The 20,262-nt window shown below is 39.3% G+C and overlaps 1 protein-coding gene across 4 annotated transcripts in view; it reads left to right on the forward strand.

Moving 5' to 3' along the window:
• The window catches only part of GRB14 (growth factor receptor bound protein 14), a 114,211-nt gene that overhangs the window by 53,443 nt on the left and 40,506 nt on the right, over nucleotides 1-20,262 (forward strand). For all 4 annotated transcript variants that reach the window (XM_082691240.1, XM_082691239.1, XM_082691238.1 and 1 more), the window contains one exon: nucleotides 19,510-19,666. In XM_082691240.1, coding sequence (XP_082547366.1) covers nucleotides 19,510-19,666 — 157 coding nt within the window. The remainder of the gene's footprint in view (nucleotides 1-19,509; nucleotides 19,667-20,262) is intronic.

Below are 20,262 nucleotides of genomic sequence, written 5' to 3' on the forward strand. Positions count from 1 at the left end.
TGTTACTGTGTGTTTATTAATACACTGGAAACTTTAGTTACATGTCCTGAGAGAGGCTGTCATTCATTGAGGCTAGAGGCAATTAAAGGGGATATTAGGTGAAATTAGACAAAGGGGGGAAATGCCGCGCTAGAATACCTCTGGTAAAAATTCTCCATGTAAAAGCAGCTCGGTCTCGATTTCAGGGCATTGTGATTTAGAGAGTATACTGAATCTTTTGCTTTTTTTTTTTTTTTTTTCTTTCTGTAACTTTAGGCCTCTTTGCCTTCAGTTCAATAGGAAATCTGCTAGCTATTATGTTTTATATTTGTTTACTGAGAAGCAGTTCCTTTGTTTCACTATAATTCATAATACATCCATCTTCATTGTTGAATGGACTGTATTATTGTTTTTTCTGTTTAAACATATGGCAGTTTATTCTCTGGTTTCTACCGATTTCTATTGAGCTGCTGCCTATTTGCTTAAGAAAAACTTTCCATTATATTCCCTTGTGAAAGAGCTTTCTGTTAATTATTAATGCAGTCAATCCTGTGTATGAAAATACTGTATCTGTTTGTTTTTTGTAAAGTTTATTTCCATGTCTTACTTGCAGCATCATATTTTATAAGGTAATAAATACACCATGCAATGTAGCATTTAAGTAAAACTGAATATACTAAACTTTTCTTATAACTACTCCAAATAAGAACAATGTCTTGAAATCCTTAAAGAATCAGCTCTCTAGTATAGAAAAGAAAGGCACCAAAACACATCTTTGGCAATATGCTTTCTGAATGGTTTTGGTGACACTAGAGACTGGAATGTTTATTTCCGTACCTGACTTTTAATAGTTAACTGTTAGTTAACTATTAGTGTATTCCGTAAGTCAAAGGTCATGGTGTAATTTGGTTGAAAATGACAAATGTAATAATACGGGAGGGTTTTTTTTTTTTTTAATTAGTATCTTATTTTATTGTGTTTAATTTTTAGGTTTTCAGTTCATTTCCTTATACAGTTGACCATTTATTCACTGGGGACATTTTTACTTGGCATTGGAATTGTATATGGTAATTTTGCCAATATTTGTTCTTTATCTTTCTCGATGCCTTTTTCTCATGTGAGGCAAATTTAATTGCAGATATTTTGCTTTGAGCTTGAATTTTCATTTTGATTTAGACTAAGCATTAATAATGACCGTAGAGATTCCCTGACTCACTGGAACGTGAAGAGGTATACTAATCTATATCAAATGTGTGTTCTTAGGACTGAGTTTCGTTATGCAGTTAATATTGCAGTTTAGAATAACCAGGAAGCTTTCATCATGTCCTTTGATATGACATGTCAGTTTGGTAGGAAGCATAGCACTCGACTGTTTGCTAGCTGTGTGACCTTGGGCAAGTCACTTAAACTCGCAGTCATTACTTCCTTACCTGTAATACAAGAGCTGACAGATTTTCATTAAATGCTTTCTGCAGTATAATTATTGTCTACAATTCTGTGACTCAACTAATATAATTTGTATTTTCATAGTTAAGATATCTAGACCATTTCTTATTAGAGTATAAAACATTAGAAAGAGATGCTCTCGTTTTCAAGGATTTGGAGCACTGGGGTAGGGGCAGCTGGCATGAGTGAAACTCAGCTAGAAAATCCAGCATTGACTGGTAAGTAGCAGAATGAGAATACTCTGGAAAGCTGTGATTATAATTGATGTTAAGTCTGAGCTGCTGATGTTCACATCATTGTGATTTCTCTTGGTCTTTTATAATAAGCTATTTGTCAGGTTTTTATTATAATAGTTAATAAGTCAAAATTCCCTGCACCCAGGTCCATGCTATTGCCTTCCAGTGAGTACACATATTAAATTTCCATATAATTTAGGGCATCACCATTTGCTGAAAGTACTTACATGGTTTCTTTCTCTGGCATTTTAACCTCCAAAGGACACCTTATCTAGGAGACTTTTCTGAAAAATCTTAATATCTCTTATTTTAGGAATTGGGCATGTTTCTGACTAAAAGACTTCCATCTGCTCTGGTCACATTATGGCTCTTTTTTTCCAAGATAGAAAATTATTCCATACTTGTAATTAACTTGTCATTTTCTATACGCACCATAATTTAAGATGATCTGACAAATTAGTACAAGCATTTCTTGGGAGTATTTTGGGGGCAGCTTCTCATTTTCCCAAGAAGGCAGCAGGTGCTTTTCCTTAAGCTTGGCATAAAGTTTGCTCATCTTGAATGAGTGGCTCTTGAAAAATAATTTGCCAGCTGGAATCCTAATCATTTGAAAGGCTGAGGGCATTTCTAAAAATGCTTAATAGCACTAGGGAGTAATTTTCTTATCAGCTTGTATATCTGATCTAAATGACCATGAGATTCTCCTGAGAGTGACTAGGAACTTTAACTTTAAACATGGCCCCTTAACACAGTATGGGTCTTTTTTGTAGAAGATCAAATACACTTTGATCTTTGAGGAATAGAGACTTTTGGTAGATTCTCTATCGAGTAAAGTTTTAGAAAAAAATTTTTGGTTTCCTCCAATTTTATTAGAGTCAGATTTCCTTGATTCTGGTTAATCATGGTTCCAGCAAAGATTTTGTCTGTCTCAAACACGGTACTTCCTCACCAAATGCTCTGAATGAATCTTTTACCTCATAGCTTTTTTCTCGGATAACTACTAGATTAGATCTTTTTTTTTTCTGTTAAATGAGAGAAGTCTGAGTCTCTTGGGTGTTGAGTGACTTATGCAAGGTCACCCAGAAGGTCATTGGCAAAGCTAGAAATAGAATCTAGGTCTTGTGACTTCCAGTGTGTTTCTCCTAGATATGTGTTACCTCCTGAAATTAATATGTTAATGAAATTGCCTTATGGGGTGTATAATTGCCATTCAACTTCTAGTCTGGAATTAGCTTAGGCAAATCCTTTCATCTCCCTCTGCACCTCCACCAACTCCCATATGTTCTAGTGTAGAAAACATTTTATTCAGAAAGCATTGTAAGCAGCAAAGTGTGTGTGTGTGTGTGTGTGTGTGGAGAGAGACAGAGAGAGAGAGAGAGAGATAGAATTTATACCCAGTGGTCTAGATTGGTACATTACATCAAGAAACTATTTTAAGGTCCCAGAGAATTAACAAAAGATTCAAAGATTGTAAAGTATACATTACATGTAATATAAAATTCATATTCTTTTTATAGAAAGCCTTCAAGATCAGAAGGCCAGATGTCCATATTCTGACTCTATGAGTAGGTATGTTTCATGCCTCTATCACATTTACATTGTTTTGCAAATTATGTTTACAAGCATTTCTGCATTTTTTAATCCAAACTACAATTATGAGAGATATTCATGAGCACACACGATCCTGAAGCATCTTCTGAAATCTCAGAGAGGAAAAAGGATAATTTCTTGAATACATTTTCCTTAAGATTCAAATCCTTTTGAAAATCTGAAATTCATGAGTGTAATATGGAGCAATGCCATTTATCAGAAGAGTCAATGCTCTGTCTATACAAGAGAATAGTTTATGTTATATTCATTTCCTTCCTCATACAGTTAGAATCATTGCTGTGATTTTCTAAAAATAATTTTGTAAAGAATGAAAGAATACAGATTATCATATCACTGTTTTGCCCAGAAACTTTTAAATTTATACAAAATCTATCCAAATGGATGTATTGCCTCTGCTTCAAGGCCTGTGCACCCCGTGGCTTCCCCAGCCCCGCGTGGAGCCTCTGCCCAGTCCGTGGCTTTCTTCCTGGCGCTCGAAACACTGTTTGATGTTTGTCCCTCTGTACTTCGGCCCCCGGTTCTATGCTCCAGGGCCTGTAGACAGCTCCAGGACTCGGTCTGCTTTTCCTGGAGGCTGTCTATTGTCTGTGCCGCTGCTCAAGCTGTGGTTCCATTCTGAAGCTTTTCAAGACTTTTGCAGCACATCTTTCTTAGTGGTATCTTGATTCCGTGTCCGTGGATGTGCCTTTGTTCCCGATTTCCCAATTCAGTAGGTACTGCCTTGTGACAACAGTTCTTTGATTACCTTTTCTGATACTGAAGGCTTCCCTAGTCTTCCATAGTTGTGGATCATAATTATGCTTTCTGACGACTCAGATTTGCCTTTTATGCTTTTCTGTGTGTCTGGTTTTGTTTTGTTTTTGTTTTTGTTTTTTTTTATAAATCTTGTACTATTTCGTTTTCAAAAACCTGTCTTTTTTTGTCTTACATCCAGAATTTAGATATTGAAGAGACTCCTTAACTAAAGTGTTTTGTCAGTTACGAGCTGAATTTTATTTCATGTACCCAGAAAACTGAAATGACAGCACATTAAATAGGAAGATTTATTTTTCTTTCACTTTACAAGACTCCATCCAAAGCTAATATAGCAGCCTGACAATGTCCTGAGGCAACCAAGTTCCTTCTTGCTTTCTGTTGTATCTTCCTTAGTGTGGGTCTCTTTTCCTTTTATGGAAAGATAAATGCAAATCTCCAGTCATCCTGTTCACATTCCTGGCATACAGAATGGGAAGCACCAAGGGCGTGCTGGCTTGCTCTGTCAGATGTTAGCATGGCACCCTGAAGTAACCAGGAACTTTTGCTTACATTTTACTGGCTGGGATTCTGTCATGTGGTCAAACCTAGTGACCGGGGAAGCCAGGAAATGTAGGCCTTGAGCACCACACTCTGCCCTTTTCATCAGAGTCTGGACTCCTCAGGAAGGGGGGAGGGGAACAGGGGCTCTTGGTGGGTAGCTTGCCGTCCAATTACAAGTGCCTCCAACATATTAGACATTCAGTAAATATTGGTCCCTTGGATTTGTGTTATCCTGTTTCCAGGTACACGTTATGATTATGCTTTATGGACAAATGTATTCTCTTCACTTGTATGGGGATAGTAGAAGGCATAGTAAGGGGGGAAAGAATAGATATCCTGAGGAGGCGAGAGGGTAATGGAGACCCACAGAGGGCTGGCTGGCTTGGTTGTGATGTGGTAATGAGTGTGATTATTGTTGTTTACTTGGAGTTCTCATTCTTGCTAAACCTTGATCTTTCTTCTGTCCTTTTCTTTGTTTACAGGGTTACTTTGCTACATATCCATCTAGGAAAGGTACCACACAGACCAATGAATTGTGTGTTTTCACAAAATGTGTCTTTTCCTGAGAAGTGAGTTTTTAGGAAGTGTGATGCTTTAGAAATTGTGTATTTTAGAGCCAGGAAGCCCTGAGTTTGAGCTCAGATTTGTCACTGAGCAGTGGTGTGACTTTGGTTGCCTTCTTTTAAGTTTTTCTGAAAATCAGTTTCTCTGGCCTGGGAATAATGATGCTTCCTCACAGAACACTTGTGAAGATTAAATAGGATGAGTATTTAGAAGTACTTGACTGATATAGTAGGAGCTCAACAAATACCAGTTCCTTTTCTCCCCCCTCATCTATGAAATGGCATGTTTTACTAGATTCATAAACAGTTTGCAACTCCCTACTACTACCAATTTAAATATTTTTGTGCCCTATCCTATTAAGGTATTATATAAAAATTCCCTTGTAACAAATGAATCAAACAAAAAGTAGGTATCCTTGATATAATGCAGCCAAGGAGAGAAAGTATGCTTTTGAAATGCCAATAGAGTATTACCCCCACCTTAAAAGACCACCAGAGACGTGAGTCAAAGCCAATCACTTTTCGCATGCTGGTAACTCTAGGTGGGGGGGGCTCGAATTGAATTTAAAAACATTAATACAACTATTAAATGCTGGTGAATTTTTTTTAAAAACCTGGGAACATAGATTTAATTAAAATAAGATAGGTGAGCTAATTTCTCTTTTCACCGTCCTGGGAAGAATCAGGCACAGTTATGTATTTAAAAGAGGTAAAACTGTGCCTAACGTAAAGGTATTGTTTCAGTAGACAAAGGTGACATTACCGGAGTGTTAACTAATGATGGCAGGGGCTGTGTCACTTGAGCATCGCTGGACTCAAGTGCCCAACATAGGGAAGTTTCAGAGTTGGTATGTAATTGCTGTTAGTTGATACATTTGTCTCCCTGTCGCATTCACTTCATTCTCCCCTGGTCTCACACTTGTGGTGAAAAGCCTTGCACTCAGGTTCCACCTCAGCTACCCACCTTCCCTCTTCATGACCTTTATCCAGCTCCAGCTTGCCACTGGGAATGACTTGGTATACTCACTGTCCTGGACACACACCTATAAAATCAAAACAGCTCTAATGTGTTCAGCACTGATGACACATTCCCTTTAGTCCTCATAAGAACCCAAACCCCATTTGGGATGAGGAATGTGAAGCTCGGCGGGGCGGGGGAGGGAGGCGGACGGCGGGGTAGGTTAAGTGTCCTGCCCAAAGCTCATGTTTGGTCGGTGACCAGGCAGGACTGAGCTCCGGGTCAGCGCCAGAGTGCCTGCAGGAGGCCACCTCTCCCAGACGCATGGGTGTGTCTGAGGCAGAGCCTTCTGCCTTCCCCACTCAGCAAACCCTGCCGGCTCCTTAGTCCTCTCGTGGGACTGGTCCCACCTTCCTCCATCTCTTTATCCCTCTTGTCATTTTTCCTTGCTGCGCACTCAGTCGTGCCTCAAAGATGTAGTGACTAAACCATATGTCAGAGTTCCTTAGAGCTCAGTGGGGCTCTAGGAGTCTCTTGAGACTTACTAAATGCCTTATTCACTTTCAAAAATTTGTAGTAAAGATCACTTAGAGTAATCGGGTCCTACGAGTTTGTCCGTTCTATAGAATGAGGAATCTAGGACTCATCGCTGGGGACCTGGTGGTTTAGGATCTGATCACAGAGCGGACTTCAAAGTCCACCATCACCATGAGCACCTGGGCTGAACCTCCGTGGGAATGGGGCTGTAACTCTTGTTCTTGTGTTGTTGTTTTGGTTTCTTTAAAGATTTTATTTATTTATTACTTATTTGTCAGAGAAAGAGAGAAGCAGGTGGAGGGAGATGCAGGCTCCCTGCTGAGCAAGGAGCCAGATTCCAGACTCCATCTCCATCAACCCCAGGACCATGAGATCACCACCTGAGCCAAAGGCAAACAAACGCTTAACTGGTTGAGCCGCCCAGGCGCCCCAGCTCATGTTGTTTTGTAAACCACAATGCCTGGTCTGCATTTGGCAATGAAGGCAGATTAAAAATCCTCAGGCTGATCAACAGTCTCAGACTCTTGCTTGAGGGCAGTGTCAGGGCTGGCTCTCCTGGCCAGGCGCCAGCACCCAAGTCAAATCTGGAAAATAATAATTTCTTTTTGGCAGGAGAAAGAGACAAGACTTTTGATAATTTCAGATATTAAACCCTCTGCAAGGGTAAAGATTTTCTACCCCTGGAGGTATTAAAAATACTTGTTCTTTAGACAGTTCCTGAAAAAGAATTCGAAAATCATTTTTGGCACACATGCCATTGTGGGAAAGTGAGCATAAATGCTTCTTAATCGGCTGTGTGTGTTTGGACATATACATTCAGTTGTGTTTGTAAAAATATCAGGAATTTTATTTTGTAGTTTCAGAAGTCAGATTCGTTTGGGTAGTTCTATCAAGATTCAAAGAAATATTTTGACTTCACCTTTCAAAAATGCTAGGGGAAACCTCCATCTTGAGTTCTAGGAAAGATTGTTACTGAGGTGACTTTATATGCAGTATGTGTGTATATATATATTTCTCCCAAAAAATCCTTATTGAAGTTAAGATGTACACATGGTTAGATAAACCATGTGTATGTTTCAGATAGAAACATTCAAATTGTTAAGAATATTTTTAAATGGCTTTAAATTTTTTGTTAAAGCTTATAATTATAATAGGGCCTCCATAGGGTTAACAATGTTAAAGTTGTAGTTTTCAGAACATCCTAGTTTCTCTATTTGTGCTCACTGAGAAGTGAAGACTCCCTCTGCTGGCCGTTTCAGATCATGCACTTTTTCAGGCAAGTTAATGCTGCAAAAAGTGAAACCAAAGAACAGCCTGTCTTGACATCCAAAAAGCTAGATGTTTGGAGACATATGTGCATTTTTATGTTGTGGTTTTTAGTTATCTAATACTTTTACCTGAGATGCCATATAGAAGCAGCAGCTTACAGAAGCGTGAAAGTTGGAGGAGCAGAGTGTCCAGAACAGGGTCAGATAGGAGAGACCAGAGAGATTCCCCAGCTGGCTCCGCCACAGAATAGGTGGGCATCCTCCGCTAGTTGGACCCTCCTCAGAAGCGGCTTCTTTGTTTGTAAAATGAGAGGATTTTGGTGGATGTTCTCCAAGAGTCCTTTTGACCTTTACTATTTTGTGTTTTGAACAGTATTGACTACATTTCTTTTTCATGAATGTGTACTATACGTGTTTTGCACTGTAAAATAAATATTTTAAGAAAGGAAGGAAAGGTAAAATGACAAAAATAGTTATAAATCACTTGCTTCTATTGCTGTCACAGCGTGGAGATGATAGGTCTAGAAAGTGATATTTTGTATGCAATTATAACTTTATACTATATATATACTATTATAATACCTCCCAGATGTCCCATAAAGACGGAACAAAGCATATTTTATTGATCCTATGGCACCTTGAATTATAAGAAGTGTCATTATTTTATATGTTTCCAATTATATTTGACATACCACTGATGACATATTGCATCCAAGTTTCAGAGAAGTTAAATGTGAGGAAATGTGCCTTTAAAAATTACTAAAATAAGGTAGTTCCTAAAAGTGCTTCAGTTGATGCCAGCAGCCCAAGAATTGCACTGAAAAGTCTGATGTGTCCCAGGCAGTAATAAATGATTCTCTTTCCTTTCTTCCTGTTCACCCCTCTCTCACCCCTTTCTCTTCTTAACCCTTCCTCCACCCCTCCCCAACTTGTCCTTCCCACTGTGTCACACCGTTTTTAACTTTTTTACTTAGACATGTCTTATGGGTATTCTGGGAAGAAACGATTGCTTAAAACCTGAAATGAGATACTGGAATAACATTGTGTCCAACATAAGCATGACCGGTGGGTTTTCTGCTTTAAATATGAATAAACATTAGCACTTGTGAAGTGTTTTTTTTTTTTTTTTTTTTTTTTTAACTTCAAAGATGAATTAGTCAGCACTGGCATCTTCACAGGAATTACATGAGTTTTAAAAACACTGAGGCTTCAGAGAGTACTCCTTTGATGAAGTCATTGGAAACATGAGTGTGGGGTTTGGGATTTGACCCTCTTTATTCATGTTGGATTTAGGTCCTAAAATAACATGTCTGTATCCATACGTAGATGTGTGTGTGCATGGCTTAGGTTTAGACTTCCATTTTTTAATGTTTGCCTTCCTTTTTAATGAAGTTGGAGCTGTTTCTTTTGCCCTTCCCCCCTACTATGTAACAGAGCGTACTGAAAGGGCTTCCAATTTCTTCTTTGCAAAACTGAACCCCCACTTAAGTCTTTCTTGCTACCCTGGAGGAAGAAAGACAACCCAAGGTAGGAACAGCCTGTGGGGGCTCTTGGCCTGAGAAGGAGAGCAGAAAGGCTCAGTAATGGAGTTGGAGGCTCAAGTAAAGGAGAAGGACATCAAAGAGACTTTCTGCATCCCCCTTGGCCTGCAGACTGGCTTTCTTCTCTTGGGTGGAAGCCTGGCCGGACCACGACTTGGCATTGTCATTCTTCCAAGCTGTCAGGTGTGACAGTTCCCAGTCCCTTGCCATGCCAGCCGTGGGGCTTTTCCACCCTGAGGCCCTTTGGCTCGATGCTGGATGGGAAACAAATTAATACATCTTAAATCTCCATCCTTACATTTTGAATTTATATCCAGAACCCCTGGAAGGTTCTACATGGGCCTCCAGTAACACAGGTCCTTCAACTCTGCATTCGTTTATCTGGGTATCCAGGCATGCCCTATGGTTTTCCTATTGAGGTAAAATGACATACAAATGTAGATGCGGTCAGAATTTTTACAGAGATGCTGAGGGGAGGGACCCAGCTTGTGACCCTGAGGACTGCAGACTAATGGAAAGAGCCTGGCTCAGTCATTGGTGGTGTGTTGGGCCTGCCTCAGCGAACTCAGAGCTGTCTGCCTCTGATTTTGAATGTGAGAGAAAAATTAGCCTCCATTTGGTCAAGAGTCCATGGTAGGGTATGCTTTCTGTTCCTTACAGAACCTGCTCCTCAGTGGTTAGGTCGTCATGTGGTTATTTGTCATTATTTTCCTACCACTTTGTAATCATATTTTTATAGAATTATCATTTAAAACTTAATTCTCTTTCCAACCGTTGAAGAAAGGTATCCTGCCATTTGCATATCTAAATAAAGATCCCGTCTGTGGTGGCACCCTCATTGGTTTGTGTTGATGGAAACCAGGGTCCAACAGCGCTGGGTGAGGACCCTCCTTCTGCAGGCCTCCTGAACCCTGTGCTTCCTCACCTGCTCCTCAGAGCTGAGTCCCTCTGACCTTGGCAAAGCGGTCTGTCTATTGTTGCATGCACATGTTTTCCTTCTTCAGTCCTTGCTGTCTTGTCCTGCCCAGATGTCCTCCGACTATTCTCTCTCCTTCCTTTCTTTCTTTCTTTCTTTCTTTCTTTCTTTCTTTCTTTCTTTCTTTCTTTCTTTCTTTCCTTCTTTCTTTTTCTTTTCTTTTCTTTTCTTTTCTTTTCTTTTCTTTTCTTTTCTTTTTTTCTTTCCTCACAGAATACCAGAATTGAAATGGGCCAAAGAAACCACCTTATCCACCTTTGTTCAGTTCACAGATTTCCTAAAATCTTGCCCTATGTTTTCTCTTTGGTCTCAATGTATTTTTTCCTCCCCTGGGGGTTTTCAAACCCTGTGAGGTTTCCAACATTAGGAATCCCTAATGTTGTCTTCTGCAGACCCGAGACTGATGGGTTCATTCATCACTAAAAAAATAGTTCTGGTTATCAGCTGTGTGCCAGGCACTGTAGCAACTGCTGGGGCCCCAGTGGAAAGCAAACTTTGACATCGTTTCTGCTGTCATGCAGCATTCTGAGCATTGGAGGCTGATGGATAGTAATCATAGAGTTGTGGACACACACTCAGGGAAAAGAGGGCCTGGAACTACACAGGGAGGGTCACTGAAATTTCCCCACAGAAATAATGGTTCATATGACGGATGGAAAGTAGAAGGTGGGAAGTATACAAAGCAGTCGTAGCAGTGTATGCAAAGGCTCTGTATCGGGAGAGAGCATGACTATTTCAAGAAACTGAGGAAAAATAGTATGTTTGGAGTTAGAGAATAAGGAAAAGATTACAGGCCATAAATTTGAAAAGAGCCACAAGGTATGGAATAGACCTGTTTGTGCTGGTTAATTTCTATAGTTCTGAAATTGCTGGCAATATCTATTTTGAGTTAATATCTTATAACTAATTGAACATGTATGCTTTATGTGCAAGTAAACTGTGTTTTTGAAATATTTTTTAATGGGGAGAATTTAAGACACCCTATGACTGGCTATCTCTAAACTTTGTATTTTGTTAGAGATTTGGAATAAGGAATAATGAATGTATTATTTTCCGTTTCCTTCAAGGGAACACAGTGAGTCGCCTAATTCAAAATATCTAAGAATGTCTTCTTTTATCTTAGGACACTGCATTCTTCATTTAGAAGAATGTAAAAATCCAGGGCTACTCTGACCTTGATATAAAAATATTTCTCATGATTTAGGTACATTGTTTATCTGTTGAAAATAATAGGGGGAAAAAGGACCCGGAAACATTTAAAGATTGCTTTATAATCCTACTGCACTCGGATGGCAAACTTTTAAAGAGCTGTAGAAATAAGCTTTACTTTGGGACTTGGCTGACATCACACCCCTGTGGGCCTTATTTCTTACTTCCTATTAACCATATGTAAACAACATATAATTAATAGATGCAACAAGTAAATTAATGTTTCTTTTTAGAAGTTATACTTTTCATCATGGGAAGGTCTTAGTATTTAACAGTGCTGCTTAAATTATTTTAAATTAAATAGTAATGAATAAAAATGTTTAATTAAATATTAAGTATAGTATTTAAATGTAGTTAATTTAAAAATTAAATTTAAATTTTCCCAAAGTAGAAACCTTGACACAGGAGATAACCATGTCCCAGTGCTCTTTTTTCTTCTGTTTTCCTCTTCCTTTCTTTCACTCCTCCTCCTCCTTCTTCTTTTCTTTTAATTTTTCTCACTTAGTTCTGTGGATTCTTGGTCCTATATGCTTAATCCATGCTCATTTTTTACCCGCTGAATGATGATTCCTCTTCCCTCCTCCAATCTCTGAAAAAACAAAGGGTAAGTTGGGGGGGGAAGCTACCCCATAGTTAATTACTTGCCAAGGAGTCCACTGCCCATCTCTGCTCTATGACATTGACCCATAACCAGACGACAACTCTGAGTTTGTTTCGCATATTCCAGAATGAATCCATGTTGGGAAGGAACTTGCTCTCCCTTGCTGGTCACATTCCTGGGGGCTGCAGGGAGAAGGAAGGCTGACAGTTTGGCCCTTGCCCAGTGGTTTTCGAAGGCTTTCTGAATAATCTGTTCTGAGAATCAGAGTTTCTGGTGATTGTAGCAGATGAATATGATGTGCACTTTGGGGAGCAAGGGGATATGTATTGAATTGACTTTCAAATTTAATCTCTTTATTTTGCTTTTGCTGTTGTCTTATGTTTTAAGTATTTTCTCTCTTTTAGTCTCAAGGCTTTAAGGACCTCCTCAGGCTTTCTTCTAAAAAGTTGACCATTTCTTGCTACCTCTCTCTATATGAACGATGTTGTGTCTACTGCTTTGAAAATGGGTTTTTAATCTCTTGCCTCCACGTTTATGGAGGGCAGTCGAGGGGAATTGAAGTCCAAAGTGTATAACCTACCTTGATAAGGGTGTCAGCCAAAACAGAGATCTTTTCCACCCGCTTGCAAGCACATCCCCTGCAGGGGGACTGTGTCTGTGCAGCACATTTGCACTGCTCGATGCCATATCCTCCCCGCGCAGTTCGCGCAGCTGTAAACCACTCCAAAGGCCAAGGTTGCCCTGACTGTCAGGATTACAGTGACATGGAACGGTTGCCTAAACACAGCCTGTGTGTACACGTCTGGCTGTCCTTGGGCACGCTCTCTGTTTATGCTGCGGGGATGTTATGGACAGACCGTTATCAGTGCATGTCTCTCTTGCTGGTCAAGTATCTAGTCATTGATGAAACAAAGAAAGTTCCTATTCTTCTTTAGTGTCAGGCAGGATTTCTTCCTACTGACATAATTTCAAATGATCAATGGGTAGGAATAATATTTACGTCCCCCTTGTTTTCACTTTATAAAACAAGCTGGGAATTGGGACCACCGAATTAGAAATTATAATATCCCCTTATTAAGTATCATAATTATATGATTTTTTAAAAATTTATTTATTTATTTGACAGAGAGGGGGTGGGGGAACATAAGCAGGGAGACTGGTAGAGGGAGAAGCAGGCATCCTGCTGAGCAGGGAGCTGGATGCAGGACTTGATCCCGGGACCCTTGGATCATGACCTGAGCCGAAGGCAGACGCTTAATGACTGAGCCACCCAGGCACCCCCATAATTATATGATTTTAAAACTCTTTTTTTACCACTCAGTACGTAGAGGAGACAGGATACCATTATTTTGCTCTAACGATTAAGAATAGCTCTGCTGTTTTTTTTTTTTTTTTTAAGATTTTATTTATTTATTTGACAGAGAGAAATCACAAGTAGATGGAGAGGCAGGCAGAGAGAGAGGGAAGCAGGCTCCCTGCTGAGCAGAGAGCCCGATGCGGGACTCGATCCCAGGACCCTGAGATCATGACCTGAGCCGAAGGCAGCGGCTTAACCCACTGAGCCACCCAGGCGCCCAGCTCTGCTGTTTTTTTGTTTTTGTTTTTGTTTTGCCTAATCACAAATGTTTTTAACTTAGTTTTAATCCATACTAGTGATGGAGGTTTTTCAGGTGACTTGACTTCTTTTTTTTTTTTTTAAGACTTTATTAATATATTCGACAGAGAGAGATAACAAGTAGGCAGAGAGGCAGGCAGAGAGAGAGGAGGAAGCAGGCACCCTGCTAAGCAGAGAGCCTGATGCGGGGCTCAATCCCAGGACCCTGAGATCATGACCTGAGACGAAGGCAGAGGCTTAACCACTGAGCCACCCAGGCGCCCCTTGACTTCTTTTCTTAAATAAGACAGTTTGTATAATACTTTCGGCAAGAGACATATTCAGCTCTACTGGAGGGTTAAGGCTTAGATGATCTTTCCCCTTTTCATAGATTTTTAAGGAAAAAAATAGTAATAAATGAGATTTTTAATTTTTAACCAGGCACCCCTTTGTAGAATAAGGAATTTTTCACAATTATTGAGTAGATTTGAGAGATGACAGGGATTTACTGCTGTGTATTTGGGATAAATGTCAGAATTAAGTAAGAATTTGAGAATACGAGTTTGAAATGAAGCTCAAAAGAAAATATCAAGCTTTCCTTCAAGCACGTGTTATTTAATTTAAAATGAATACATGCACCTAGTACAAACATTTGAGTTGGCCTACTCCTTCTTAATGTATGTGTTTTAATTCTTGGCAACTTGTGGTCTTTTAAATTTGCAGCAACATAGTCTGAAGAAAATAACAGCATTTCCTAATCAGTTAGATACCTTGTTCGTTTTCCCCAAATTTACCTCTTGTTCAGTTCTTGTCCACTTCTTGAATTTGGCTTAGGCTTCAGAATGTCTCCAGTCTTGTTTTGTTTTGTTTTTTAAATTTCTCAGTTCCTCTGATGTAAATGATAGAGCATGAAAAGTAAGAGACATACTTCTGTTCGCCCAGGTGGTCAAAGTTTACTGGAAGAAAACATAGGTAGTTGGGAGTTCCTGGGAACCTTCCCAGAGGCCCCCATGGCATTCCCATTTACCTTCCATCTCCTGGCACGGGATTTGCCAGGTGGCCTCTGAGGGAAGTGAAACAGTGGTTCATCATTGCGACTCCTGAAGGGACAGCCACAGGCTCGGGTCCTCTTTTCCTCTCAGGAGTGGTCGTCTTCTCATTGCTTTGGTTAGGAGCCTGCACTGGGGCCTGATATAGTCAGTGTTAGCCACAGCAGATGGATAGACAGAGGACAGCATCCCTTAGAAGCCCACCAGTTGTCTACCACAGATACACATCCTCAAGACAAATGCTTACATTTGGACCTGATTTGGGCTGTGTATTTTTATGACCTTTTTCATATGACTTCATATAGCAACCTCAGTGACTTCACCACTCAGAACTACCCACAAGCAGCAATATTGAGTCAATCCTTACCTAGAACTATATTTGTAAGAAAACTTGTGCATTTGTTGATCGTTGAAAAGAATTTTAATTTACTAAGCATTACAATTTAATTACACACTTTGTGACAAAATATTTTTCAATTAAAGTTTACAAATATATATTGAGTCCTTCTTATGTCAAAAACACTTTGATTGGCACTGCAGGGGTACGAAGATCATTTGTTCCAAAGATCCTTACACTGCCTTGGGCTAGGTAGCTGAAACACGATCTTGAATGATAAATAAATTTTTCCTTGAAGGAATTTATTATTAGTACAGTTGAGGAGAAAGGCATGCAAATAGAAAGTTACAAAATAAGAGCATGGAAAAAGGGCACTGTAAATGACAAAGCCTTGGGCAGTCAGGGAAGACTCTTTGAAGGCGGGGCCATGGAAACTGGGGCCAAATGATAACTAGGAATTTGCCAAATAAAGCCTGTTGTTGGAGCTTGAAGCATTGATTCCAAGTTGAGGATAACTCACATGCAATGAAGAAAGAGCAGGTTGCAAGTACCTGTCATATTTGGCTAGGATCACAGAATGTCCTGTTCGGCAGACTGGTTTCCTGGAGAGTGTTTATGTCCTGTGCACGCTAGTGTTTGGGCTTTATTCCATGGGTCCCCATTTTCCTGGTTCCCTTTTTACCTCACTTGATCTTTCAGACATTATTGCCTCTAAGTCACCATTAAATATTGGTATTTCTCAAGGTTCCATCCTAGATTCTCTTTCCCCTTTTTTTTCCTCACCAGATAGATCAATGTCTATGTATTTGTTATGACTTAAAAGCTCGATGGTTCTTAAATCAGTTCTGAACTTAGGACTGTACATTCCTCTTACCCCCATCCTGCCCACCACTTCAGTTTCCTTAGGACCCGACTCCCTGTTTGCTGCAACTGCCATCCCTGACTCCCCCCAGTCTTAGAACCTGCCAGATTTCTTCTTTACTAGTGCACCCAAGGACTTCTCTTCCCTTAGCCTGAAGTGCTTTCACATTTTTTTTGCCTAGCTATTGCCCACTCCTACTTCAGGTCTTGGCTTAGATACCACTTTTTTTTTTTTTTAAAGGATTTTATTTATTTATTTGACAGAGAGAGAGAGATCACAGGTAGGCAGAGAGGCAGGCAGAGAGAGAGAGAGAGAGAGAGGAAGAGGCTCCCCGCTGAGCAGAGAGCCTGATGCAAGGCTCGATCCCAGGACCCTGAGATCATGTCTCAAGGTGAAGGCAGAGACTTAACCCACTGAGCCACCCAGCTGCCCTTAGATATCTTCCAGGTCTCTCTTAACCCATTTTATGATTAGTAATATGCGGCATTTTTATGTCCTAGGTTATAATTATTTTTGAAATATTGTTTTCTCCACTAGACTTTAAGCTCTCGGAAGGAAACAACAGTCTCTGTGACAGCCTTGTCTTAAAACACTTAGAAAAGGATATGCACCTTGTAAGCAGTCTTAATAGACATGACGAGCTGTGTGAGTTAGGACAACAAGGAAAGGTTGAGGAACTTCAGGAGCAGAATGACCTGATTGGATTGGCAGTTAGCAAGTTTATTCTGCCTGTAGTATGGAGACTAAACTGGAGAGGGAGTCCACCTCTAGAGCCCACGAGATTAGTAGGTGGGTGTTACCACTAGACACTTAGAGCCTCAGAGCTCATCTATGATAAAAACACAAATCAAATTCAGTTGGGGGAGGGGAGGAAAAAATGAAGCAAGATGGGATCGGGAGGGAGTCAAACCATAAGATATTCTTTTTTTTTTTTTTTCAAGATTTTATTTGTTTATTTGACAGAGAGATCACAAGCAGGCAGAGAGGCAGGCAGAGAGAGAGGGGGAAGCAGGCTCCCCGCTGAGCAGAGAGCCTGATGCAGGGCTGGATCCCAGGATGCTGAGATCATGACCTGAGCCCAAGGCAGAGGCTCAACCCACTGAGCCACCCAGGCACCCCAAGATATTCTTAATCTCAGGAAACAAACTGAGGGTTGCTGGAAGGGGAGGGAGTTAGAGGGATAGGGTGACTGAGTTATGGACATTGGGTAGGGTATGTGCTATGGTGAGTGCTGTGAAATGTGTAAGCCTGATGATTCACAGACCTGTACCCCTGGGGCAAATAATACATTATATGTTAATAAATAAAAAAAGAGTCTCAGGACTCTTACTGTCTTTTAACGTGGCTTATTCCACGTGGATCTCTTTTTCCCACAGTCTTTCTCTCTGTGAACAGTAACAGCTCATCCTCCATCTGCCTCGTAGGAAAGAGGGTCCACTTTATGATTATGTGAGCAGATATCCAGATTGACTCCGACTGGCCCTGATTAGGTCATGTGCCCTTCCGTGAAGTAACTGTTGTCACCAGAGGGGTCCCGGGAGCTGGTTGATCAATCTGGATAATAACTGGGTCTGAGGCAGTGGTGCCCTGGCAAACTGGCCCTAAAAATAATGTTTCTTTTTTTAAAAAGACCTCTTTGTAGCAATTGCCAATTTCTTTGGTTTACATGGTCCTACTGCGACTGATTTCAAGATGGATCCCTGGCTTGCGATTCCTGAATGTTTAACAGCCGCCTCTTGCAAGCGGGTCCCCACAGCTCAGGCTCTCCATGGCTGAGCTGGTCGGGGAGCTGCCGGCATCACAAAGACTCATGGTGAGGGAGGCAGTGTGCTCCAAAAGGCAATCAGAATGTTGTTAGAAGAAGACAGGTAGGTGCCTGGTAGCCAGTCCCACGAGGAAACTTGTCCTGGACCATGCGAAATATAGTTTGATGTTATGATTTTATTTGACCTAAAAATTTTTGAAAGTTCCTGTCGTTTCCTTGAATAACATTTCTAAGCACTGTATAATATTCCATTCTAGGAAAATACTGCCATTTACCATTCTTTCATTGTTGAATATTTAGATTGATTGAATTACATGTAATGCTTTGCTGGATAGGTGTATGCCTGAAGCCATTTTCCATATTTAGGACAGAGTTACTGAGATAGTTGACCCAAGTGCTATTACTGAGTCAAAGGAATGGAACTTTAATGTTTTTGAATACTCTCCAGTAGGTGTACAAAATAGTTTTACCCATTTATATCACTTTTATCACTGTAAGAGAGCAAGTATTTCATGGTCCTGTTATTAAGTATAATTAAAAAATTGGTAGGACAGAATTAATATGTCATTTTAATTTACATTTGTTTGAATTACTAAAAATGTTGAAATGTCTATGTTTTTTTAACAAGTGTATTTTTTATAGTGAATTTCCTTACCATTTCCCACTTGTGTTATGTGTATATGTTGCTCTTAATATACTATTATCATAAGTATTTATCCTCTTATAATCAATTAATATAATTAAATAGTGGAATAATTATATGACTAATAGTGAAAAGTCTAGCACATACAACTTGGTAAATATTGAGGGGAGTGCTACGTATGAAATTCTCCCTAATTCTGTGTAATTTAGGGTAACATCAGCTACATTAGCCGAGGTAATAGATAAATACAAATTCACAGTAAGTGAACGCAATAAAAGTTTATTTCTTGCTCATGTCAGAGTTCCACATGGGTGTTCTCAGCTGGGCAGCTTTCGTGTGGTCCTGAAGGGATGGAGGCTCCTTCTGTCCCAAGGCTTTTCTCCCCTCTGGGTCCTTGTCATTTTCATTCAGTGTGAGGGCGGCATTAGAGAATGGGGAACAATATGTGGGCGGTTTTTATGGATTAGGCCTCAAAGTGCTTACACTGAATGTGCTTACATTCTACTGAATAAAACTTGGTTCCACAGACACAACTAATTACAAAGGAAAAAAAGAAAAAGAGTCTGTTATACATCTAACTAATCTTTGCCAAAATTTCCATAACCTGAAATAAAGAAATCTTTTCATAAAGGCAGATTCTACTTACTGTTTTCATTACCTATATATATCTGGGAATAAATTGACCATATTACTTGGATAATTTACAGGATATAAATATGGAATGGAACACCTTAAATATTGTTAAGAGATATGTAGCTTTTTACTAGACCAGAATGGTAGAGCAATGATGTCGAGTGGTCACTGAACGTCCTCTTGTTTAGACACTGAAGAGAAGAGAGTGGCAGCCATTGGACAAAGCGATTTTGACAGGTGATAAACAAGTCTTGGATGGGCAACATTTATTCAGTGTTTTAGAAAATCAAATGTATAAGAATCCATATAAGGACTTCGTAATCAGCTCATCCGATAAGTATGACTTATTAGAATGATATTTCTCATAGGATATGTTAGCTCATTTTCTTATTTCTACCTACACAGGTAATTAAAGTATACAGTGAAGATGAAACCAGCAGGGCTTTAGAGGTACCCAGTGACATAACTGCCCGAGATGTTTGCCAGCTGTTGATCCTGAAGAATCATTACATTGATGACCACAGCTGGACCCTTTTTGAGCATCTGCCTCACATAGGTCTAGGTAAGGATACAGAACTATAGGCCACATCATTGCTTTTCTGTTTGTTATAGTTTCAATCATATGGCAAAGATTTTCTTCAGACATAGAAAAATAGAAGAGAATTATGAACAGTCCTTTTATTTTTGGTGTTGGTGTTTGGGAGACCAAGAATGTAACACAAAATGAAAGTAAGGGTACAAATATTGCACTTTCCCCACACTTCTTTGTTTAACTAATGCTCTATGAGAATTTCAGAGCCAAAACATAGAGTCCGAATGATAGATAAGTTTCATAATAATCTTTGGTAGCTCAGTGTTTGAGAAATTAATACAATAAGTTGTTATTTGTACTAATTTTTGAATTGGTTTTCATGTAGACATGGAAAGTATCCACACTGGTTCTCTAAATTTTATTTTTATTTTATAAAAAATATATAAATTTATAAAATATATATTATATATTTTATGTATAATATCACATATAAATATATAATTCATATATTATATAATATATACATATATAAATCATATATTCACATATGATATTCTATATTATACAATATATAAATATATATGATATATAATATATATAAAATTTATAAGAAAATTATAAAATTT

This window comes from Mustela nivalis (assembly GCF_964662115.1).
Source record: "Mustela nivalis genome assembly, chromosome: 11".
Lineage (NCBI taxonomy): Eukaryota > Metazoa > Chordata > Mammalia > Carnivora > Mustelidae > Mustela > Mustela nivalis.